The sequence below is a fragment of the Aythya marila genome (genome assembly GCF_965140915.1).
Source record: "Aythya marila genome assembly, chromosome: 5".
NCBI lineage: Eukaryota > Metazoa > Chordata > Aves > Anseriformes > Anatidae > Aythya > Aythya marila.
In genome coordinates this window covers 35809641-35835272 of record NC_139046.1, presented here as the reverse complement: position 1 = coordinate 35835272, position 25632 = coordinate 35809641, and the positions used below count along the sequence as shown (strand labels likewise).

Genomic DNA, 25632 nt, shown 5'->3' with positions numbered 1-25632 from the left:
AACACTGTGCCCAACATGGAGACTAGAAGTACCAACTGTCCTAATTGTAAAGTGAGTAAATCAGTGTTTTTCTTATTTTCTGCTGATTGTTTGATTAGCTACTTACAGCTTGGTATCAAACTGTGATGATGACTTCAATGAAAATTACAAGGAAGTGCCAATCATAAGCTTGTTTCTGGACATAAAAAAAAAAAAAAAATTGCACCCAATTTATGTAAAACTTTAACTTGGTTTCACCTCTTGTCCTAAATATCTAAGCTACCTTAAGATATACTAAGCTTAAGTTCCTTGAATGCAAAGGTAAAAGAGACTGAAGTGCTACTTATAGTCTAAAGCATGCTACAATATTATTATTAGAAATGGTAACACGTTGAAGTATTTCTGTGGCAGATTCCAGTGTTTTGTTAGTCTTGATTAACTTCCCATTCTAGTAATATCATACACTAAAAGAAAAAAAGTGTATTTATAAGATTGGTCAAGAAATTGTCATCACCTCATCTGAGTATTTGGTATAATCTACATTGTACTGTGTACCACATATTGTACTGCCCTGATTTGGCAAATGCCCTTTCAGTCCGCTGGAGTGTGGCTTGAAGTAAAGAAAAACATTGCTGCATGTGATTAACAGATTATTCTTCCCTGGCCAAATCCGAACAGCCACATCTGTATTATGATGGCATATGCAAAGAGAACCAATAATGTCCATTTGCTGCAGAAGTCTTTGAAATAGCCTGCATATGTTAGGAGGGCACTTGATTGTGTGCATATGCTGAGAATGTGAGGAAACTGGACTATTATCTGGCCAAAATAACAGTTGCAATTTTGAGTCGTCATCCTCCTGTGTACCACTGGCTTATGCAGCAAAATGACTTCTTTACCTCAGTCTGGGCATACTAAATTATAAAAGAAATGCTGGATTAAAAATAGGTTGCTCTCCAGTCATCTGACTTAATGCCCCCTTTTAAATATTTTATCTAAAAATCACATGTTCTTCACCAACATTGAGTTGTAATTTTCCTAGAGTACGTTCTTTTTCTTGTACAGGGAGTAATATCCATCACCCTAAAGAAATATTGTAAGGCTAAAGTAGGGTACAGAAGACAAGCCAGTTATTTGCTGTATTGCAGAGATTCAATGCATAGACTGAGTCTACTGCTGTTGCAAGATAGTTTGTTTGTTTCTCTTAAAAGCTAGTCATGATTTTTTTTGTGCTTTGTTAATGATGCTGCCTACATCTGGCCTCATTATCAGTTTTACCTTCAGGCATGGATGGATTCCAATAATATTATTTCCCATCTTGTGTCTTAATGTTTTCAGCCTGCCTGCATTTAAGTGGCTAAACAATGAAATTTAATTGTCCTCTCAAGCATGTCAGATTCTCTGGCTTATTTTACTGGACTCAGACTAAATATTCCCAGGACCCAGTTCTCTTGAACAGGGCTGTCTCTATTAAACTAGGTTATGCTGCTGTGGATCAGGGTAGAGCCAGTAATATTCTAGGAGCAGGGTTAGGGAATTCCATCTTCTCACACAGGAATACTGTTTAACGTGAATCATTACTGTAAGGCTGAGGCTAATCTCTCCAAATTCAATCAATGGCTCCTAAAGAGAAGTATAAAGGTTTTTACAGCATTTAGTGCAGCCTTCAGGCACATTATTAATGAACGTTATCCCTCTTTCCTCCTTTCTGTGGAGAAGGTGAATGGCTTTTATGTAACGTTAATGAAACAGCAGCTGGAAGAACTAACGCTTCGTAATCCTGATGGTTACATTATCACAGTGTATTTATGGGTAACACATCCTAAGAACTCCATCTTTTAACAGCTGTGTTTGTAACTCTAAAAGGTATTTTGGCAAATGATGTTATTGAAATATAGGCTTCATAGTTCTGTTTTCTTCTGAGTCTACTGTAAATGATGCTTGTCACAATTGGCTTTGTTCCCAACAGAGGGAATACCTTCTCCTCACCCATGACAATCTTCTGTGAGTTTTTCTGGTTCTTGTTTTGTTTTTCATCCCCTCTGACATCCTTTTTTCCTTTCAGATTTCCACACCATTAGACAGTATTTTTTAAGTTCCTCTGCAAAATACCATGAGCAGCCACTTATTCAGAAATACAATATTTGAATAAAAAAGATCAAAATTGTTTGTTAATAACAGAGAAGAGAACCGATATGGTTGGGGGTTTTGTGTCCATCCCTTCTGCCTACTCCCCTGCTGGGGAAACAAACAAAAAAATAGATCAACTACATCTGTTTTGAGTCAGTCGCTTCTATCTTCTGGTTTTCCAAGAATAGCCAGATGCTGCCATTGGTTAGCTAGCTGTTGGGGAGGAAAACGCGGGCTGTGCCAGTAGCACAGTCTCTTGAAAACACGGGTCCAAATGTGTGCTCGCTGTGAGTCATGGCTGCGTGTTTGGGTGTTTTGCACTGCAATTCCTCCTCGTTAGGGGGGATGAGCTCCTGGCCTTATACCTGTTGGAGGGGAGAGGGGCTGGGTGGGGTTCAGGACAGAACCTGGGGGGCTTCTGCCACAGGAGTGATGGTATAATAATGTGCCTTTAAAACTAGTTTTCCCAAAACATGACTGGAATCAAGTCGTTTAATGAAGGATCTTCAGCACTATGTACCTGTAGGTTGTGAAGTGCTCGGTGGTGCTATCAACCCCCCTTCCCTAATCTTCCTTTCCACCTGATGCAGTGTTGGGGATGTGCTTATTTAGGGCGAAGCTTGAGGAGCTGGGGCACGATGAGCATTAAGGACCCAACTGACTTTTGTGTGTGCTGAAAACACTAAAAGAACACTAAAAGGAGCTGTGTGGCGGGGGACAAGGCACTCTGGGCGCTTGTTGAGCTGTGGTACTGACAGGAAATGGACATGCAGTGAGAAGGGGGAGGTAATTTTCCTTTAACTTCAGAAGGGGGAGGCGATTTTCTTTCTTTTATTTCACAGAACCAGCTGCCCGACCGTGAGGGCCGTTTTCCAGCGGGCCTCACCCCACCACCACCCTCCCCCCTTCCCTCCGCGCCGCCGGGGGGCGCTGCGCGGGGCCGTGCGCAGGCGCGGTGCGGCCCCCTCCGCAAGGGCTGCCGGGCTGCCGGCGGCGCGGGGGCGGGCGGGCGGCCCGGGGCCCGGACATAAGATGGCGGCGGCGTTGCTGGGGAGGCGGCGGCGGCGCTTGCGGCCGTGCGGGCTGTCGCGGAGCGCGGGCGGTGCGCGGCTCTGCCCGGGCTCGCAGGGCGGATAGAGCGGGGCCCGGCGGGCGGAGCAGGCGCCGCCATGGGCTCGCAGGTGCTGCAGATCCTGCGCCAGGGCGTGTGGGCGGCGCTGAGCGGCGGCTGGTACCAGGACCCGCACCAGGGCGCCGGGGTCAACGCGCTGCACCTCTACCTGTGGCTCTTCCTGCTCGGCTTCCCCTTCACCCTCTACATGGTGAGCGGAGCGGAGAGGAGCGGGGCCGCGCCGCGGCGGGGGGCTGCTGGCCTCAGCCCTGCCCGCGGGGGCTGGCGGAGCCGCCGGCCCTCGGGACGGGCAGCGCGAGAAATCCCCGCTTGTGCCGGCTGCGGGGCGGCCCCGGCGTTTTGGGGGTGATTTCGCGTTAAACGTACCCGGTGCTGGGATCGCGGTGATTAAAAGCGCTGACCTTCAGAGCTAGGAGTGCTCCCGGTGTGTGGAGTTGGCTTCAGGAAGGGTGCAGCCAGCTGTGGCAGGAGGAGGCTTCTTTCTGTTGCCCCTCCTGTGTTGTACATAACTTAAAGTACTAATATTTCGCCTCAGGTTTCTCGTTAGAACAATGTGATCATTTTGGGTGTGATGGGACCCGTCCTGGGCGTGACACAGAACGCAGTTTGCAAATCTGCCAGGTCCAGAGGCTCTGGGAACATAAAGTAGAAACTGCCTTGTAAAAAAATATGAGCTAGCAAATGACACCTCAGAGGAAAAACTCCGCACGAGCGCAGTTGTGAAGGCTTAGAGCTCTTGGGCCTGGTGTTTGCTTTGTGAAAAAAGCAATATTTACATCTGGAATGTGAAATGCTGCGAATTAGCTACTGTGGGAGAGGAGGTTACAGGCCCGTGCAGTTCTGAGTTCATACTGCTGTGTCTTGGAAAAGGTAGCTCCAAGGCTTTTTGTTTGAAAACTTTAGACTGCTGGCAAGGAAACCGCAGGCTGAGACAAACTGCTTTTAAAACCAAAGTTGATGTGACAACAGTTAGATAAAACTTTCCACTAAGCAGATCCACCCGCAATAAAAACTGAGAATCTGTATCTACTCAGAGTTCCGCTGAAGATGGGAAGGAGAGAGACCTCCTGGTCTCAAATGCAGCTTTTTCAGAAGTAGTTCTGTTCTGTTTGGGCAAAATAGTTTGTTAGCACAGCAGAATAGGTAGTTAGTGCTACCTTGCACTGAAGGCTGCTTATAAAGGTAAAGTGAACTATGTGCTGCATGGCAGGAGACTTTTGAGGAGGGTCTGATTTATTTAACATGCCAGTCTGCTGTCAGCTGATAAATCCAGACCAGTGTTGGGATCTCCTGCTGCTCTCGAAGCAGCAGTTGGGTTTCGGTTGCTCGTAGTATGGGGTAAACTTCAGTGTTTGCTTAAACTTGTTTCTTTCCCTGTGCACAGGGAAAAGATGAGCAAAAGCAAGCTGCTTCAGGTTTTGTTGAGGTCAGAGAAATTCTCTTGCTTCATAGCTCTGGACAAGTTAAAGATGCAACAACAAGTGCCAACTTCCCTGAGAAAAAGTAGGGAGATTAGTCACAAGTTGAAGCAGATTGAATCATATTTGGCTGTTTTCCCTCTTTCCACCCTCTGCAGTTTAAGTGTTGTCTAGACATAAACTAAACAGGCAGAACAGTGATGGTCATCTTAGTCCTTTAGCATCTCTTAACTTCTTGTCAGGCTAAAAAGGGGTAAATGTTGCATAGCTGTAGGACATACATAAATAAGCAGAAGTCGCTAAAAAGTCTTAGGTAATCGTAATCTGAATTCTGAGTGTGGCTCACTGCTGTGTAGGAGGGAGTTTCTAAGCTAGCTTCAAATGACTTGTTGCTGGCAGACAACCCTGTGTGTTTAAAAAATAAAGTATATATAAAGACCTAACATGCTGGCAGGTCTTACATTCCATATCAAACTACCTCACGTAAGGAATTCCAAGACCAGAGTGCTGCTTTGGTGCACGAGGGCAGCAGGAAGTGTAGATAGTTCCAAGTTGTTCAAGTAAAACAAAGGCAGTAGAATCCCTTCAGAACTTAGCCAGTAACGGGTTCTCAAGACTGAATGCACCTTACATGAAGCTAATCACTTCTTCCAAGTGTTATTTGTTCCCAAACAGGATCAGAACGTGATCTTTTTTGACTCTGGCAATTCAGATGCACTTTTGAAACCATAAAGACATGGTTTGTTGCACCAAGCGCTGATAATCTTCCATCTGTGCATTCAGCCCGTTGGTCCCCTGTCTTCAGAATAGAATTTGGTAGCAGTTGTGGTTACCAAGTTGTTGTGTATCTGTGTGTTTCTTGGCTTGTGTTTGCCAGTGCTCATAGGGCTGATGGGTTTAACGCGAGGTGCTAACCAGTTGAAGGAATTAGCAGCCAAATTCAGCTAGCCTTTTTTCCTTGCTCTGTTTTTTTTCTGCCTTCTGAGCTTGGACACATGGAAGTCTGTGGTCTGTACCCTCGGTGAAGGAGAGCAGACAAACAGATGCATCCATGTATCGGTATTACAGATCAGGATGCTCTTGTTCTGTGTTTCTGTCATAAGAGCTGGTCCCTGGTTTTAGATGAAACCAAAACTCAGGTTGGGAGACGAAAATATGCCAGAACATGAGGAGACTGCACAGCTGGGTTGCAAAATACAGTGGTGGCACTGCAAAAAGATGCCCTAAATCCAGAGGCCGATGTTGTGCACCGGTGTTGCAAGGGGGAGGAGAGGGGAGGAGGCTGCCAGAGGCTTCCCCGGCCGGAATGCTGTCCCGGCCCCACCACGTGTGCAGGAGGGGGCGAAGTCTTGGCTCCCGCACCTGGGGAACTTTGCCAGGGGCTGATGATGAGCCAGGAGCGTACCTTGCTTGGGGTGATGGGCTCGTACCTACACAGCTCGTCTCTCAGGCGCATTTACACAAGAGTTCACTTAAGACTTCTGATTTCCTGACCTGTGTACATAGCTATAGGAGTAGGTCATGCAAATGCAGCTTCGTGTGAAAGTCTTCTCTAGAAGAGTTCCCTGAGATAAGTGTCATTTCTTAAATGGAGAGTTCGAGTACCTGGATGTGTGATGAGAACCCCTGTATCTCACGTTGTTCTAAGCCACATCTAGTGTCTTGGCTAGTACAGGTTTCGTTTGTACGTTCCAAGTTTCAGTCAAAAATTGGATAACTTGTAAGTGAACGTGCTTCCAGATAGCAGCAGTTCCTCAGGGCTCTGGCTGTTCATAAACAAATGGTGACAGATCTGCTGTTTCTGGATCATCTTTCCTCTTCTCCATTATGATTGTGTCTGTAAAATACTGGCCTTAAAATGCTGGAACTTCAGAGCATTTTACAAGGCAACTATTATAGTTAGATGAATATTTGATTGATGTCGCTTACATAAGGACTTCCAATCTGATTTGGACTGGGAGAGAGTCCTATGAATGTTCTTAACAGCTAACACCTACACCTCTATTCCCCAAGTAATTGGGAAACTTCATCTTATCTGTGGTGCCTAGCTAAAGCTGGATGTGTCTTGAGAAGATCCATAAAGTTGCCTTTGATTCTTCGTAAGTGCAGCACAAGCTGTGATGAGGTGGAACTTCCTCTGTTTCCTGGCACTTCTGTGTTTGAAATGGTGACTCAAGGTACAGACACCTTTGTGGTTTAAATGGGAGTGTTTTAAAGCCCTGTGACTGGTGGTCTGAGGCTTCTGCTCTGTTCTAGGTTGACATCTGATGTCTAGGAGTGCTCAGGTGTTTGCCACCCACCCTGCCACAAAGGGCGTGCTGTGGCACAGCTGAGATGGCCTTGCAGCCTCTGTTTCCAGAAAGGACAGCCCTACCCCTCAGAACTGTGCACTGCTGCATCTTAACTTTGTTCACTGCTCTTTATTTATCTGACCAACAAGTTTTACTTCCCTTGCATTAAACCTCAGGTGTTTCAGGAAGGTGCAGCAGTAGACCACTGGTTGCCAGTTACGGGTTTCTTCCTACCTGCCTAGGGGAGTGAGTAGCCTGCTGCAGGGAGTGGGACTGTGCTTTTCCTTGACAATGAGGTGATAGTACAGCAGACTTGCAGTTTTAGTTTAAGATCACACCCAAATCATGCCTTGTAATGTGTGCTTTAGAATAGGAGAGAGTAAAAATGGGGTGCAGTGCTCTGCTCTGTGTATATAGTTTTTATCATGTAGGGGAAAGATGAAAGCCAGAGTAGCCAGTCTTGAAATAACTGATTATTCTGAGATAAGAGTCCACATATATCAGTATGCATTTCATAAGTTGTCTTGAAAGGTATAAATTTTGAAAGTGAATGCTGAGGGAAAGGTGTTAGAAAGCTGGTGTCTGCCCTGCTGCTTTCCTCCCCACCCCGTGTTCTTGACAGAACTTGACTTCCCTTTAAGGTACAGGGAAATACTTTTAGCTTAGAGTTGATCTAATTTTTTATTTGACTTGTTCAAACACAGGATGGCTGATGTTTTCAACAGAATGTAATTAAAGCAGGCAGTTTTTGTATGGTCATGTCTAGCTCTCTTTTCTCCTATTAGAGCTTCAGGTGCGACTGGTGCTGTTTGCTGTCTGTTTTCTTCTGGTGCCAATGAAAGTGTCCTTAGTGATGTGCAGTAAAAGGAGTGTTTCTGTGAAATACTGCAGCAGGTACAGACCTAGAGCTTGTTAGCAGGCACTCACTAGTTATAACCTGAGGATTTTAGTCTGTTGGGCCCAGTAAAAATGCTTGTGAAATTTCTCATGAAAACAACTGCAGTGAGAGCTAGCTGGAGACTTACAGGACTTCAGCATTCCTATTACAATCTTGACGATCCTGTTGTGTAGGATACTCACTTACACTGGTCTCAGCAAATGGGGTAAAATGTCACATACTACGTAAATTACACTACGGTTATATTAGGTTGGAAAGGATCTTCAGGATCCTCAAAGCTGACTCTTAACTGACTGGCACTACCAAGTGCCATCACATCCCTTAGTGCCACATCCACATGTCTCTTAAATGCCTCCAGGGCTGGGGCCTCCACCACTGCCCTGGGCAGCCTGTGCCAATGCTTGGCCACCCTCTCCATGAAGAAATTCTTCCTAATGTCTGATCTAAACCTCCCCTGGTGCAGTAATGTCATTTTAAGTAGCCGTGGCTTGTGGAGAAAAGACCCCAAATGGAAGCTGGGTGTTTATAAGTTTGGCAAAGAAGAACAGGGAAGGCACCAGTGGTTTAGGTTGAGGTGAAGTAAAGCTACCTCTCGAGGCTAGGATGCAGAGAAGTTGCTGGTACCACGGGTAGTGCTGCTGTGCCACAGCATGAGGCTGAGCTGAGCTACGATCAGAGAGCAAACAATGCTGGACATGCTCAAGTTTCTTCTATTCCCAGAATATACATCCTATCCAGAGAGGAGTAAGTCCTAATACATACAAAGAATGAAAAATATTGAGTTAATTTATTGTGTTATTTTGAACACTCTGAAGTCCTGTGGAAATGGGATGTGAGGAAAAAGCACCCTTTAAATCTTTGTTGGGTTTGATGCAAGTTGCATTCATTTTCCATGTTTTGTATCTTGTTCTCAAAGCTTTCCTTTGCAGAAAGGGATCATAGATCTTGCATTTCACAGGATAACCTGGATACAGTGTGTGACCTGGCCGCTGATGGATAGGAGGAAAAGAAATTTAAGAGCTCTCCAGATAGCTAGAAAGTATAGGCTTGTCTCTTACGGACTAACTTTGGTCACGTAGTGTTAAGCTGATTGCAGAAATGGCTTCTGAACAGTGGGCGCTTGTAAAAGAGAGGCCAATCGAACTCGTGTTTGTGATTTGGTAGCAGACGGCTTAGCAGGTACAGGAAGATTAAACATTTTGCCAGAGTTAATGGGCTTGCCCGTGCTTGCAGAAAGCTAGCTGCCTCTGAAGCGTTGCGTTTCTGGAGGAAACCCTTGTTGTGTTGCTCCAGGGGTTATAGAAGCCGTTAGCATCGCTGCGGCTCCTGGTTGCTTATTGATGCCTTTTTTTGTATGTCTTTGTTTCCTCTTTCTCCTCCTGAGATGGTGTTTGGTAAGTGAATCTTTCCCTATCCATGGGGTCTTGTCCAGCTCAGCATGAACCATGGCAGGCAACATCGAAGTCAGCATACCTCAGCTTAGTTTGCCTGTCCCCTTTCAAATGCTGTATTAGGTGTTGACTTGTTTTAGAGGATGGGATGTGGGTTAAACTTGATCTCTTTAAGAAAAGAAATCGTAACGAGTAACCTCCCCCCTGATAGATTCTAGACTCAATTATTTATACTTGCTTGGTTTGGGAAATGTTGTGTTGATTGATTGGTTTTGATTCCTGCCAGAAAGTCAGCAACCAGATTAGGGATTGGTTTTGTTCTGAAGTCAACAGTTGGTGCAGTATTTAGGAATAATTATTCCTTTACCCCTTTTGTTACTACAGTATTTTGTATTTAGATATCTCTTCGAACAGTGTTTTTGCTAAACTCCCAGCTCAAACGACTTCCAGTTCTTTCAGGCCATTCTCTTGAATATGTAGAAATACTAATGTTTTAATCACATCTCTGTCAAAAGTGACTAAAATTAGCTCAATGTGCAAGATGTAGAGGGCTTTCTGTCGTACTTTCTGGTCATGTTCCCTTTCTGCAGCACGTGCATGGGCCTTTGATTGCCATAAAGACCCCTCAGTTGCTGAGGGTTATAAGGGAGGGTGAAGAGATGTATGAAACAAGCTGGGCTTAACCTTAAAATAGAGGTCTAAAAAGGCAGCTTACTTATTCTTCTCTTCTGCTGAGTTGATGTTTGTGCTGGATAACAAATACTGTTCAATTCCTATTGTCATTTGTCTGTATATAGGCTTAAATGTTCAGAATGTGATATGAAACTGTACTAGCAGCAGGGTAAAGGACAGTGATGTAGCAGAATATTTGAGTACCCAACCTGGTGTTGCTTTTGTGAGGAACAAGGTGTGTTTGTGGGTGGCATCTGAGAATTAATACTTCATTTCATTTAGCGACTGGGCGAATGAAGTGGCAAAACTATAAATGCAAATAAAAGGTGAATTAGAAAGGTAAAAGCCTTGAAGGGAAAACTGGAGCTTGACCAGTATCCTGAACGCTTCTCCAACAGCTCTCAGGCTGCGCTTAGTGTCTGCTGCTGAAGTGACTGATCTGTAAAAGCCTGGTGGGTCTCAGCAAAAGCTGTGTGAGAAGTCTTAATTTTAAGTGGAATTTCCTAAGTTGAATTTAGGACTGAGGTTATTTGTATGGCTTTTGGCCACCTCTGACACAGCTGAAAAGTTCTCTTCAGAAGATCTGCGTTGGCTGCCTTTCCTTGGGCATGTAATGGTCGAGTACAAATGCGCCTTGTAGCATGTGGTCTTGCAGGCTGATGTGGGCTTCTGCTTCAAAGTGTGAGCCATGAATGTAAACAGACCTCTTTTGTATGCAGGTAGGGGAAAGCTAGCCTTTTGTGACTGATCCATATCTCGTCATGCAAGAGTAGCTGTTGGAAGCTGACAAGCGAAGTTAAAACATCTAGTTGGGGTAGTTGAGCAATTTTCTCCCATCCACCATGCTGTCACTTTTTTTTTCTCCAAAAAATGGAATTGATATTGTGTGCTAGCCCTAAAACAAAGTCTCACTCTGTGCTTAGCTTAGTCTTCAAGTTGCTTAAAATCTCTCCCTCTTACTTAGAAAAAGTAATTGAAAATATGGTGACATAAAAATCATGCTAGCTGTAGATCTCCTAGTCTTGGTCCCACAGCCCAACAGAGAACAAGAATGAGACTTAAATTTGGCTCTCAAACATGAGTGGTTAGTCTACTTAGCAAGCTACTGTGGTGCTTTGGTATCTTGTAGTCCAAGATTTTTAAAAATCTTGCTGGACTTCTAATTATCTCCATGCAGGGTTTACCTTTATAGTGTGTGTATGGCTTTTTATCTTTAATTTTTAATAAGTTCACAATTTCCTGAATGAAGGAAACTGTTAAACTCCAGGTGGCTGTATGTATTCATATGGACGTTTGATCTCATATTCACTAACTCTTCTTCTGCTCTTCTTTTGAAAGGCCCTTCCTTCTTCCATGATGATAGTAGCTGTCTACTGCCCGGTAATAGCAGCACTCTTTATCGTTTTGAAGATGGTGAATTACCGCTTGCACAGGGCGCTGGATGAGGGAGAAATTGTGGAGAGGAATGCCACTGAGCGTATGGACAGAGGTGCAAAAACAGAACAAAGCAATGTTTCGGCCAAGAGGAAAGACAGCAATGGGCCCAGGTAAGGTGTCTGCCAATGCTTGTAACTGTTTATCGTTTCCAGCAGTAAACACTTCCATCAGATGTGTAACCAGAATGGTGATCGAAATAACCAGTCCTTCAGAACCACAGAGGTCTGCATCTGTATTCCTCAGTGCTGAAGTGTAATCGTAAAGACCAGACTTTCTTATGTGTTAGGTTTGAAATGATGGCTTCATGTTAATTTCCTGGTTCTTCCCCCAGAGGAGTTCTAGAACAGTATTGAAAGCGTTGGAAGCATTGAAACAACAGCATGGAAAATATGTGCTGATTAGGTTGCTAAATACTTAATGAACGCAACCAGAACAAGTAATCTTATTTCAACAATAGACTTGTTTTTAAAAATCATGCTGTCAAAGACTACATGCTAATCATTTTATCACCAAAAGTAACATCTGATCTGGATTTAGTTTGCTTAGTTTTGCAAAAGCAAGATCAGAGGCAATGCTTGACTCCAGTTGTAGGCTTTCTTTGGAAGAACGCTGTCCTCTCTACTCAGAAATCCTGGAATTGCTCAGCTCAGTAATGACGGTGATGTTTCTGAAGGAGGTGATTCCTTTCAACAGATCTTTGCTGTTGCCAGCAAAAAGAGAGGCTTCCCTCCTCTGACCAGTCAATGAGAAGAGCAAAAGATGACTCATCAGCAAGGGCAGCCTAACCAGTCTGATCAGACTGCGGATGTGTTGTGAGCTCTGTTATCCAGGCCTCTGCTTGGCTGCAGTTAATTGAGGGCATCCTAAGAGTTAGACTATGTGAAATAAATCGATCTTGAATTCTTAGCTTCTTAAAGACCTTTCTCTTTTCTTCAAGTTTCAGGTCCTATGAGTTGTTTTTGGAGTGAGGGATTTGATAGACTGTCTTGACTTAAAATAGTTGTGTTGATGTTTTTTTTTGTTTTAAATTAATACACCTCAAACCTCTGAAACTTTTAAATAGAGGCACTATGTTATACGGAAATGTAATTAAAAGAAGCCTCTTATCCTGTGTATTAGGCTTAATGAAAGGAAGTGTTCATGTGGTGTTCTTTAAAATCTTTAGCATAGAAGGGAAAGGATTTCACTGTGCATAGGGGTAGCTTCTCTAGGGATGGGTCTTAAGTTCTTCTGTATCTGCTCTCAGCTTAGTATTGCTCACAAAAACCATGTCTTCGATTCCTTCAAAGCTGGTATACAGTAACTTGCTGTATCAATCTTTTATAACCTGACCCTTTTTCCATTGTGTGTTTGGTAACTGAACCTGCTGATTTCAATTGTGACTCCATTGAGGTTACCATACACCCTACTAAAACTGAATTAAGTTGTTTTGGCAGAATGCTTGCCTAAATGTATACTAATGTTGATTCTGCTTAATAAAATTCATGGAAGTAAACTAGTGGTCTGTTCTGTGTGAATGCAACCTTGCTGATGTGTGTTTTAGATGTGGTCCTTGGTTTGTAATTTTTTTATAAGCCATGTAGGTTTTGCTTCCAAAACAGTTGCCAGGACTTGGCATAAACTTTCTTGTTCTAGTATCGTGAATTACGTTTTGGATATTTCAGAAGTTCTGTTTTTTTCTGAGGAGCAGTGATTGTGGGCCAAGTTACTACACTATAAGCATTTGTGAGCTCAGACGTAGAGGTTAGTTTTCTGTGTGTCCTGCTTGCCAACTAAAGTTTCATTAACTTTATATGATCCTTGTTCCCACTTTCAGGTCTCTTAACTAGAACTGGGAACAAGGTCAATGCAGAAATTACGGAGTTACTTTTTGGTAAGTGGGATGTGCAGTATATACTAATCTTTGCCTGGAAGCTCACAAGAACACTGGGGTAACATTCAAACCAGTAGAGGAGATACAGGGTGAGGTTTGAATGTTGAGACTATGGAGTTAAATCAGAACAGTAATGGGAAAAACTTTTTTGAAGAAACTGTGTATAGGATTTTGTTGTAGTGTTTTTTTGTTTTAATTCTGCTTTCCTAGCATAGGTAGGGTATAAGGGAGATAGGGTAATACAGTCTGCAAAGATGTACTAGATTTTTTCACCCCACACAGACCCTTATAGGGACCACTTCAGATATTGCTATTGATATTTTTGAGGAATTAAATGATGGATTAGTTTCTGCTCCAAAAATGCATTGTTGATTCTGTTTAGCTTCTAAGAACTTTTCATTCTTTTTTCATTCTGAAGAAAAGTTTATCTGTGAAATAGTGCTTTCAGGTTTCTGACAAAAATGGTGTGCTGTCATTTGGAGGCTTATGTGGTCTGCTTTTTTATCATCTGTTCACATTAGTGTCTGAATAGGATCAAACTCAGGAGGGTTTCTAATCTTTCAAAAAAAACCCACTAGCTTAGTTAAGCAAAGAACAACTTGCTGTTTCTTAAGAGGTGATTGTTTACCATTTCTCATACTCCTTGTGAATTCGAAATTCTCTAGTTAATATCTCTGAAAGAAGGTTGTGTGCTTCAAAGATAGGACTGAGTTGTTGTCTTGGTTCTGTAACTTCTAGTACGATTGACTTCATACTTGACAGGGTGGTGTTAATTACGCTTCAGCTTGTGTGGGGTTTCGATAAACCAAATAAATATTGGGAATACAGGCTCCTAATCTTGTGTCTGAGAAACAGTGCAAGTGTAAGCTGTTAGAGAGTATCAGTGGACCCAAATAGATGTCTTAAAACACTTAACTTGTAGTCTTGCATTTGAGGATAGGAACATGGCTTCTTGTGCCAGTGACTGCTATGACTTAGAGTAGGATAAAGAAAGCATTAACCTGGAGACGTTGCTGTCCTTGACATCAGTCAGTGTGGGAGAGCTGAATTTCACATGTACTTCTCCAAAAGAAAACTGGCAGCTGGAGCATGTGGTTTCTTAATTCATTGCCTTGGCGTTGCATACACTGCTTAAACAAGTAGAGCAAGGAAAAAAAATAAAAAATAAAAAATAAAAAATGGTAATCTCTAACTCTTGCTTATATCTCTATTTTTTTCTCCTTGCATTTTTTCTGTGCCTGGCAGACCTCTTCTTGATCTCGGAGTTGTTTTGCTTTTTTTTGAGTTTATAACTACTACTTCAAGCTTTAAAGAAAAAGTCTCTTAATACTTGAAATTGTTGTGATCTAGCATATTCAGTACACACTGTGATCCTTCTCATATAATAGCAACTTTACCTTTAGCCTGGCCTCATTTTTCTAGTCAAGTCTGGTCCATCTCAGTCTTTAACCGGGCCCATTCCGGGGCTGTCTAAGTACCTGCAGAAAACAGTAAAGTGAGGAGGATATTTTTAACAATGAGGGTTTTTAACTCCCCTCACCCAGCCTTCCAGAAGATGATGGAGAATGCTTTCTTAAAGGCAGTATATTCTGAAGTCGTATGTATTTCAGGTACAATTTCATGGGTCTGCAGGATGGAAGGAAAGGAGCTCTATGGGCAGAGGAAAATGTTCAAAAGAAAAGAATGAAACCCTCCTTCTGCTTTGTACTGAGATCAAAATTGTTCGTTCTAAATTCTCTCTGAAAGTTATGGTCTGAACATCAGATCTCTTCAGCTAATCAGCCTAAGTCAGGTATTAAACTGAATTAATTTAGGCTGGCAGCTTCTTAAGGCTTTCAGTTTGACACACGAATAAAATAGCTGCATGTAGTAAATGTGCAGGCTCTGGATGCCTCCTCTGCAGCAATCTTGGTTGCAGGTAGCTGGACATAATTTATTCACGCTTACCAGTTTGTGTAGTAACTTCATTGCTGTCTCGTTACTATTCTTTTCACTTTGCAAGCAACCATTTGCTCTAAGGTATAAAGTTAGCAAACTGTTAGAAATTGGTTGTAAGACGTGATAGCAGGAACAAATAGCAACTGTGCTGGCAGTGAAATGACTCTTAAGGATGTGGGCTACAATGGCATTTGGAGTCTTCTGTGCGTACAATAGTTAATCCTGGAAATCTGTACTTCCTGCTTGTTCCTGCAGACATTTCTGTTTTGTTTGTTACTAACTCTTGTTAATCCTTCAGTTTCTGTGTGCTGTCACAGAACACAGCAGCTGTGCATAGACTCCTCTTGCATTGTATTGTTGCTTATGCTGATATCTGGTGGTTCACTCTTAAACAAAATTGCCTCCTCCCTTTGTCCCTAACTATCATTTGGAGTGTTTCTGAATAAATTACTCAAACGAGGAGGAAACTTCATTTTTTATTTGTGAAAGGCATTATATGTTATTTCTGTAGAGATCATAATATAAGCTGAACTTACGTGTTTAAGAAGGTTTTAGTTAAAACTAAACTTTTTATTATGCCCTTAAGTGTTCTTAAAATGTTTACTTAAGGCATTCTCTGGCTACAGCTGATGGAAATTAAGCTGAATTCTGCATCTTGTGTTTTTTGTTTTTACCTGATTCTCCTTTAGCATTATTGATAAGATTAGGTCAGAAAGGGCTTGGTAAACAATCAGCAATAAGAGCATGCTTATGTCATGCTGCTGAGCTGTACCAAAATGGTAACTCTTTTTGATTTGCTGGACTTGGACCAGGACCATATTGTTCTGCTGAGTCATGGCTGGTTGTCTCCTAAGCTGGCTTATTTTTTACTAATGTAATATATTCTGAACTTCAGAGATGACTGTTTTTAACCCTTTGATGTAGGAACATTCAGGTTGTAGAGTTAGGGATTGAGTGGCCTCTGCATGATCCGGAATGGTTCCCAGGGTTGTGCCCCAACATTGTGCTCTTTTCTCTGAGATTACAACAGCTTGAAATGTCATACTAAGGTATAAATTGTGTTTCAGGTCCTTCAGTCTATTGACATAGTTTATAATACCCTAGCTTGATGTTCTTGCGTTTAAAAAAAAAAAAAGCTATTACGTGTCGGACTTACTGCATCTATGAGTCGAGCTGTATATTAACTAAGGCCTGCTGTGCTTCCTGTCTGTTTCTCGTTCTCCAGAAGTAACACAGGGTTACATCTTTAGTTTCCTTTTCCAAAGGGAGAAGGATCAGACATGGATTATTTCTCCAGCAAAATGCTGGAGTGGACTTGTCACAGGCCCAGCTTGCTCTTGTCAAAGGCAGGTGTTTACAAAACAAACTGAATTATGGTGAATTATAATTTGGTGATGTTGGTCCAGAAAATACTTTTAAATCAATACTCATTAATCTTGAAATGGTTAAATCACTAGGACATATAATATATGTATTGCAACTTAAAATGTTTCTTGGTAGGGCATGCCAACTTTCTGAAGGAGAATTCTTCCTGGTAGGAAGAAGTGGCTTGTGCCCTTAGGCCCTCTATCTTTGTGCCTTTCCAATAACTTTCACTGAGAGCGTGTGGCTACTTGGTTAACTCATCCTTACTTTTGCTCCTAGGTCCAGTCTAAGGTAAACTTTTTCATCTGGATAATGGCAAATCCCTTCAATTTGACTCTTTCCCCTGCTTTTTTATTTGGGACTTTTTCTGATTTCTGGATATTCACTTCTGGATAGATGATCCAAAAGTTATGTGTGTCTGCGTGTAGACAGGGAGAGAATTCCATATGCCAGCATTTCCAAATACGTATGAGTTCCTAATTCTTCACACTTCTGTGCTGGCCAGTGACAGTGAAGCTGCAAGAAAGCAAGCAGCTTCTGTACTAGGTAATGAGGTGTTCCAGCTCTCCTGGAGGTTTCTGCATCACATTGGCAGTATTTATCTAAAGAACTGGGATTTATTTGAGCTCCTGACATTTGAAAAGTTTAAAAAAAAAAAAAAAAAAAATTTTGAATTGCTACTCAGTGTAGACAGACTTTTTCTATGTTTAACTGGTAGGTTAATTATTTTTAATCTTTCTCTCAGTGACCCTGGTGGAGGGATTGAGATGTCAGAGTTCATACGAGAAGCCACTCCTCCTGTTGGCTGTAGCTCACGCAATTCTTATGCTGGAATAGATCCAAACAACCAGGTAAGAATTAATGCTCTCACAGTTGCTGCTTTAGTACTGCTGGCTTTGCAACCTGTAGTGTAATCCTTGCTGATATTTTTCTAATTTAGTTTTACTTTTTTTTTTGATTGTACTAGGATCAGCAACTCTACCTTTCTGTACTGCTTAACTGCTTTTTTGGGATGGAACTCCATTCTCCCAGCTGCATAGTTCTTGCTCATTCCCATTTCGTGTTTGTTCTAGTAATAGCTGGATTTTATGTGGCAACATAGCAGAAAGTATTCTTTTTGCTCTTTTAGCCTTCTTCTGATTTAGTAGATCAAAATGGCTCAGAGCATGGTCAGATATAAATGCCAAGACCTGCTGTCATGGGATCCTGTCATCGTTTTGGTATCAGCGAGTCGCTGCATAGCTCAGACTGTAACTTCATCCTTGTGTTCTTTGTTTTCCCTCCCCTACATCTGTTTGATCTGTCTTCTAGATACTTTATTGGCAAACTTCAGTTGCGCTGATTTCTTAGGAGGCTTCTGTTAAGTCTTAAGATGTTTGCCCTATTGATTATCTCTTGCCATGCTAAATTGGTTTTTGAAAGTCATTATTCCTGGCAGTTCAGAGTCTGCAATTTAAAAACATTGATTTGATAGAGCATGAAGCAAGATATATTGGTGGAAATAAAAAGACTAAAACTGCTAATTTTTTGATAGCCTTAGCAAAATCTTCACTGTTTTGATAACTCAGGGTCAGGAAGAAAGCAATAAATAGGGGCTGCTGTATACCAGATGGAGGGGCTGGAACTTGGCCTTTTTAGGTTGCAATGCATCTTCATTATGCTCTATTTGTCTTCAGTTTCACTGGGGAAGCTGATCTGCTTCCTTATTATGTCTGCTAGATGTATGCATTTGACTTGTACAGTGCTTCCTGTACAGTTCCTTTTATTTGGCTTGTGATGTTTAGCCAGTTGTGGCATCTTTCTTCTACCAACTCCTCAAGAGTGAGTTGATTTGACTGGCCAGACAGTAACATTATGTTGACAGTGAGCAGTGCAGTGTTGTATTAAAGATATAGAAGCTATTTTTGGATCAAGTGGAAATCCTTGGCTTGGTATTACAACATTGAGTCCTTCTAATTAGCTCTGTGCTCAAGCAGTACACAGTCTAGTGTTATGCTGATGTTGATGTTTTAGCTGCATAATGCTTTGTTACACAGCATAGATCGGCTCTAAGAGATTTTTCTCATTTGAAGAAAGTGAGTGTTTTGTAGTGTTCAAAGGAATAGGTGGTGATGGTCCATGTGGGACGAGATGAGTAGACTGAGGTTCATGTTTCTTTGGCTGGGCTTTGTTTGGAATAGCTTTTTCAACACTCAACAGTTTTGATGTTCCTGTATTAAGATCTGTGTTCTTTGCTGTGTGTTTTAATGCTGATGCTAGAACACAGGTAAAGCTACTGATAGAAATCAGTGCTTGCTAGTCCCATGTGACTGAATTTGCAGCATCAGAAGGGTATGTGAACAGTAAGCAGCTGAGTTCTGTTCAACTTTCATGTGCTGATGCATTGCATTCATCTGTAGCATCTGAAGGCAAGGCATATTACTGAAGGGGAAAAATGTTAAAATATAGCAAAATGACTAACTAAAAATGTGCATGACAGTGTAGTAAAGAAAATGAATTAAACAAGCTTCTGCTGCTCTACTGTATTACACATAGCAAAGCTGTTCTGCTGTAGTATGGTTGAATAAAATCTGCACACGAGCTCAAATTTCTTTTAAGTACAGCAAATTTAAGGTAGAATTAGATGTATGCTTTTTTTCCCTGAGTCACTTGAATTAAGGACTTCTGAAAAACAGCATTGTAAAGAGTATACAATCAAGTTGATTTGCCATTTATTATTTTGAATTTCTCAGGGGTTCATTGCCTGCCTTTGAATGCCCTTTGCTTATCCTGTTTGAGTGATTTAATTATATGACAGTTATGCTGTTTTTCATGACAATCAAAGCTCTTTGAGAGAGGTGATAGTGGAAATACTATTAAAGAAGAGATAAGTAATCCATAGTGCCCTGCAAAATACTTGCTAGAGATTATAGCAGGTTTGTAGAAAGGCAGACTGTAATCCTAAATTGCTAGCTAGTTTTTAAATAAGGAGATATATGCCTGCTGATTGGCCTTTGAACATGGCTAAAAATCAGATTATAAAACTTAAAATGTGGTGGTAACTAATATCTAAGAATAATTCAAGAAATGCTGCAGTCTTTCACTAAGCAGTTCACTTGCCTTGAAGTGGCTGTACTCTGTGGACTCAGAAACTGCATTCAAAAGAAAACAACAGCAATTTCAGGAAAAAGAGGGAGGAGCAAGATACCGGAAAAATTATTAGGTTAAATTGATCTAATTTACTAATATTTAGTATTCTAAATAGGTGGTATTTACAAATTTGAACAGAAGTTTCATATTCAGGTGATATTTCCCTCGAGTGTTTTAGGCAACCATGGATACTGCATCGAACGTTCAGCTTCACAAGAGCAGTTATTAGTGTATCACCACACTAGTAATTTTTTTTTCCCCCACACAGGGTATTTTCAAGGAAAACTCCCAGATTACAAATTGTGGTTTTTGAAATCAACATAGTAAAATCCCTAAGCATGTTCATCGTAAAACAAAGTAATGGTGGGGTAGTTGGATGCATAATTAGATGTCTTGCTGTGTCAGTTTGCAGCGGAGACATCCCGAGGCAGAAACAACTCTACAATGTTGTGCTATTGTTGGAAGCTTTTGTGCCTTCAAAACTCTCCCTTAGGTGTATAGACAAATGCACGCATAATAGGAAACAGTTGAGTAATTCCTGTAAGCTTACGGCTTTCTACGTAATTCCCTGTTTCTAGGTTGGATCTGGGTTCTCCCGTCTGGGAACAGCAGCAACAATCAAAGGTGAGATTTTTGGCTGCTACTTACAATCGCTTTGCGGTAGCATTTCAAACCAATAATGTTGTTTACTTTGTTTCCAAATACTGACTACCTTGTTTACCCTCAAAACTCTTTTGGGGAGGTAAGTACAGCATTTAAGAAGTGGAAAAAGGCTACCTGGGAGCTACAAATAAAGTGCCTAAAACACTAGGAGAGAATATCCTAGGATATGTGCTGTTTTCCCTGCAAGGTTTTATTTTTCTTGTAAATGGTGAGCCTAGGGGGTGATTTGAGTGGAGTTCTTCCTACAGTTTTGAGTTCTGTTTAACCAGTGATCCTTCTGGTATTGAGGTTTCAATGACTTGATTATTTCTGATTACTTGGCATCAAGCAAAAGTATTGTCCAAGACAGACATTATGAACTCCTCTGAGAGGAAAAGTTGAATAGTTTCTGCCATGGAAAGTTGCTCTTTTGTAAATTTGCTAAGCTGGTAATAAGACAAAAGAAAACAAGGTGTGTTTTTTTTTTTTCCCACCTCCCTGATTTTTTTTCTTTACTTTTTTTTAACTTTACAAATTTCATTACATTCTACCACTCATTTTAATTGCCAATGGTGCAAAAAGGAGCATTCAAATAGATAAATGTTTAAAGAAAATGTATTTATTTTCATTGGCTTTTAAGATGCCTTACCAGTCTTTCTACTGGAGTTTTGTGTAGTAGAATGAAAACAACTCTTATACACACACACAAAAAAAAAGAAATAAGTATGCAATATTTACCTCTATAAGATAAGAGGAGATCTTGTGACTTGTAATTACTGTTATTTACCTTCACATGAAGATGGAAAGGTAACAAGCTGACAGGTGAAGACCTTGCGGTGCATGTAGATATGTGTGTCAATACTTTGAGCACTAGTACTCTTCTTTCTTAAAATTTACAGGAGATACTGACACTGCCAAGACCTCTGATGATATCAGTTTAAGTCTTGGACAGAGTTCTAGCCTATGTAAAGAAGGGAGTGAAGAACAAGGTAAAATTTCTTCTTCCTGCATATTAAATGTGGTGTTCTGTTACAAATGACCCTTTGCTTAACATGCTAAATATATTCATGCGATTTTGTGATAGAATCTAAGAAAGACTATCTTGAAGCTCTGTTTCTTCTCTTAATTACTCATGGTTCCTGGGATACATAGCTTAAATCCTTCAAACTTTATTCTTTGGCTATGAGTTTCTTGTTCTGGCATTTTCTAGGAGATTATAAATACTTTGTCTCCTTTCCGATGAAAGATAGCTAGCTTGTATGTCTCTTGCCTCTCTCTCCCTCTTTTTCTTTTACTGAAAGTGGCCTGGGATTCATGGACTTCACTGTAGACTAATTGCTTTGCTTTCCAGTACAGCCAAAGGACATTTTCCAAATAAGATGTGCTTTTTCAGTGAAGCAAATAAGCCTGCAGAGTTCTGTTGCTGGCGCTCTAGACTGCTTCTAATATGCAAGCTAACAGAGTTTAGTAATTGCGTTCTCCTGATCTGTAAGAAAACTGCTAGCTTGCATTCTTTAGTTGTCCCGTTTTGTTTCAGACCTCATTTTCTATTTAGCTTTATTGCCAGGAAAAAGTCTGCTCATACTAAAATAGAACATAAAGCCATAGGGAAATCTTTTGTCTGCTGATTTTCAAGTACCTGTTGATTAGCAGGAAGTTAACTCTGGAAATACTGTAGTTTGTTTTTGGCCAGCCTAGTTGGACTGCTAGGTTCCTTAGGCATATCCAGTGATGTCTGCGTGATCCAGTGCAGAAAGTATGTTTAAGATATAATATTACAGGTGGCAGTGCTATTGTAATAGGTAGCTTCTTTTAGCTCAGTAATGGAACTGTTTGCAAAGTCTTTCGAGTTATACACGTGGTAATACACTCCATGAAAGACTTTAAGAATTACAGTAACCTAACCTGACCTCCAGGTCTTACTTTGGCACCAGTATTAAAAAAGAAAACACAGCTTGACTTTACACTCCCTCCAGGTGGACATTTAAACAGGAGACATCTTGTGATGGATAACAGAAACAATGATTCTGAGCAAGAACTGACAGCAAATACTCGAGATTTGCTTTGACGGAGCCAGTGTTAGAAGTAGGATATCAGTTTTGAAAGAGCAGCCAATACTTGTTCTTCTTAAAACTAGAATTCATCACTGTTAAGAGCAAACTCAGTAACTTCCTGGAGTTTTGTTGTAGTCCTGATGAACTGGATCAATTGTGAGTTTACTTGGTGTCTGTTAGGAAAGGTAGTTTTCTTTTGTGGATATATATATATATATTTACTGGAGAGTTGATGGGGGTTATTTAATCAGTAATGTTTGTGAAACAAACAGTTTATTGTATGTAGGAGGTGAGACAAAATGCAAGGTTAGAGCCTCTTGTAACTTAAATGACAAAAAACAAACAACTCTGGGATACATAAAAACAAGGTCTGAGGTGCATAAGCAAGAGAAGTAGTAGGGAACTAATCAGAATTTGTTGTTTATTAGCTGTTGAGATTAAGTAGGTGTTATAGTTCCTTAAATTTAGTCACTTGTCAGGCTTGTCCAGGTGCTGGGGAGTTATTTTTTTATGGTTATATAATGTGTAGTACTTGCAAAGGGATTTTTCAGTTTATTTTATCTGATATGAACAAGCAATTGTAAAATAAATTGTATAACTTAATTGAACATTCTACATGAATATTTCTAAATATATACTCCAACAGATTTGGCAACTGATCGGAAGCTTTTTCGTCTGGTGTCGAATGACTCGTTTGTCTCCATCCAGCCTTCACTATCCTCTGGACAGGATTTGCCAAGAGACAACAGTGATAAAGTGTGCCTCTCGAACAACCAGCTTGTGGACCAGTCTAAAACTAGTGCATGTGATACAGAAGTAGCTTCGCTTATAACTCTGCATTCTCACTCCTATAGAAAGGAGCACAGGCCACGAGGCGTACCAAGGACTTCTAGCTCTGCTGTCGCTTTTCCAGATGCTTCATTGAATGACTTCCCTCTCTATCAACAAAGACGAGGACTAGATCCTGTCAGTGAGTTAGAAGCTTCCAAGCCCCCTTCTGGATCCAGAGAGTCCTTGGCTGAGAACTCTTGTATTTCAGGAGTTTTTCAGTTAGATGACATTCTGAAAAGTAGCAGCCCTCAACCGTTGACTAAGAGTGGGAAGGGTAAATCCTTGAAAGCAGACAAAAGCGTGGACAGTCTGAGAAGCCTGAGTACTAGAAGCAGTGGTTCAACAGAAAGCTACTGCAGTGGGACTGATCGTGACACTAACAGTACCATCAGTAGCTATAAAAGTGAACATACTAGCTCAACGCACATAGAAAGTGTGCTGTCGGAGCATGAGGAAGAGTCTCCCAGAGAAGAAAAAAAGGGTGGTAAGAAAAAGGACTGTGGTGTTGACTCAGAGGATGACAGTAGTTCTACTACTGACAAAAGGACTAGTAGCGAAAGGACTGCTGTGGAAGTGAGCTCTAACAGTGGTGTCCAAGAGGTAAAGGGTTCTAATGGATCTGATGAGCTGCACGGTCAGAAAGGTCTTAGTGCCTCTGCTTCAGAAGAGGCCAATAAGAACCCACACGCCAATGAACTGATTACACAAGCTGACAGGACACCTGGGAAGGCTGCTGAACAAAGAGATGAGCAGAGTGAGAAACTAGCTGTGCTAGTAGACTCCAGAGCTTGTAAAGAAACTGGTGGGAAACAAAAAGAAGGAGATGTTCGACCAAAGTCTTCTAGCTTAATACATCGAACGGCCTCTACCCACAAGTCCAGCCGGAGACGGACAGGAAAAAAACGGGCTAGCAGTTTTGATTCAAGTCGGCACAGGGAATACGTTTCCTTCCGAGGTGTATCTGGTACTAAACCCCACAGTGCTGTGTTTTGTCATGATGAGGACTCCAGTGATCAAAGTGACTTAAGCAGGACATCAAGTATGCAGTCAGCTCACCAGTTCAGCAGTGATAGCTCTTCCAGCACCACATCCCATTCATGCCAGTCTCCTGAGGGAAAGTACAGTGCTCTAAAGACCAAATACGTTACTAAAGAACGTGGGGGCACAGACGCTGAAAATGCTCACAAAGCCCACGTAAGCTCTGAAGGAATTAGCAAAAAGCGATCCACGCGTCGGACTTCTAGCACTAACAGTGCCAAGAATCGTGCCAGAGTATTGAGCCTGGACAGTGGTACTGTAGCTTGCTTAAATGACCCAAATAGTCTAATGGCACCAGGTAACATAAAACAGTTAACCACTTCAAAATCTGATTTGGAAGCCAAAGAGGGAGAGGTGCTAGATGAGCTATCTCTGCTGGGAAGGGCTTCACACTTAGAGTCAGTCACTCGTTCTAGGAATAGCTTACCAAGCCAGGCTACGTTTCCTGAAGGGGAAGAGCAAGAATCAGCAAGTGGAGGTAAGTAAATGGCCTACCAGATGTAACCTTGCCGCTCTTTGTTAATGAATTTCAGTTACAGCTCTATTTAAATGGCTTTCTGTTCCTCTCTTCTTGCCCAGTAAAACTGGCAAAGCATTTCCATCATCCTCTCCTGGAAGATCTACAGAAATGTGTTGAATTCAAACAAATGTTATGAAATATATAGAGAGGTGTTACTGGTGGTCTTTGTTAATCCAGAGCTATATTTTACAGTTACTATTTACACTACTTACATATATAATTTAATATATATATAATTTATATATACTTATATACTATATTTATATATAGTTACTATGGACCTGCTCCATTGTATTAGTCAAAATTTTCAATTTGTGTACTACTTCAAAAGCTAACAATAAAATTGAGACTCTTTTTGTTCAAAAGATGGTTCAGGTTAGAACATAGAACTGCTTGTTTGAAGTGACTCCCCTCTTAGAGGGGCTCTAGCAGGTGGATGAACTCTGGAGAGGTGGTATCAAAAAAATGAAAAACCCTTACAATGCTGTCTTGAATTGTGCTTTCTTATGATGGTCTGCTTACTAAACTGAATTCTCCTAGGGGTTTGGTTTTCCTTAGCTTTGCTATTGTTCAAGTTGGCTATACAATGCTGTTTACTTCGAGATTTTTTTTTTTTTTTTGGTCCTCATTATGAGAACACGCTTGCCTTCCTGCCTCAGAGAGAGGAGTGCAGCTTCCTCTTACTCTCTGTAACTATTGCTTTGCTTGGTGCAGTGTGAGGACTGAAGTTACTTGTAATAGCTAGTGTTAATATAGATTAATAAGGGCTTTGGAAAAAATTTACTAGAGCTCAATAGCTTTAGTTTATCACTTGTAATGTTTCAGTCTCCTTGGTTAGTCAGATTCACTGCCTTAATTGGAAAGCTCTCCATGTGTCCACGTCGTGGAAGATAG

General features: G+C 41.3%; 1 protein-coding gene across 8 annotated transcripts in view; it reads left to right on the top strand.

The window, feature by feature from the left end:
* Positions 1-3135: 3135 nt before the first annotated feature.
* PCNX1 (pecanex 1) overlaps positions 3136-25632 on the top strand; it is an 86745-nt gene continuing 64248 nt past the window's right edge. For 6 of the 8 annotated variants that reach the window (XM_082760934.1, XM_082760938.1, XM_082760933.1 and 3 more), the window contains exons 1-6: positions 3136-3431; positions 11250-11458; positions 17270-17375; positions 20232-20277; positions 21195-21284; positions 22996-24696. In XM_082760934.1, coding sequence (XP_082617060.1) covers positions 3279-3431; positions 11250-11458; positions 17270-17375; positions 20232-20277; positions 21195-21284; positions 22996-24696 — 2305 coding nt within the window. In that variant the 5' untranslated portion in view covers positions 3136-3278. Of the gene's footprint in view, positions 3432-11249; positions 11459-13164; positions 13222-17269; positions 17376-20231; positions 20278-21194; positions 21285-22995; positions 24697-25632 lie in introns of those variants that run through there. The other 2 variants (XM_082760939.1, XM_082760935.1) reach the window with 2 other exon arrangements.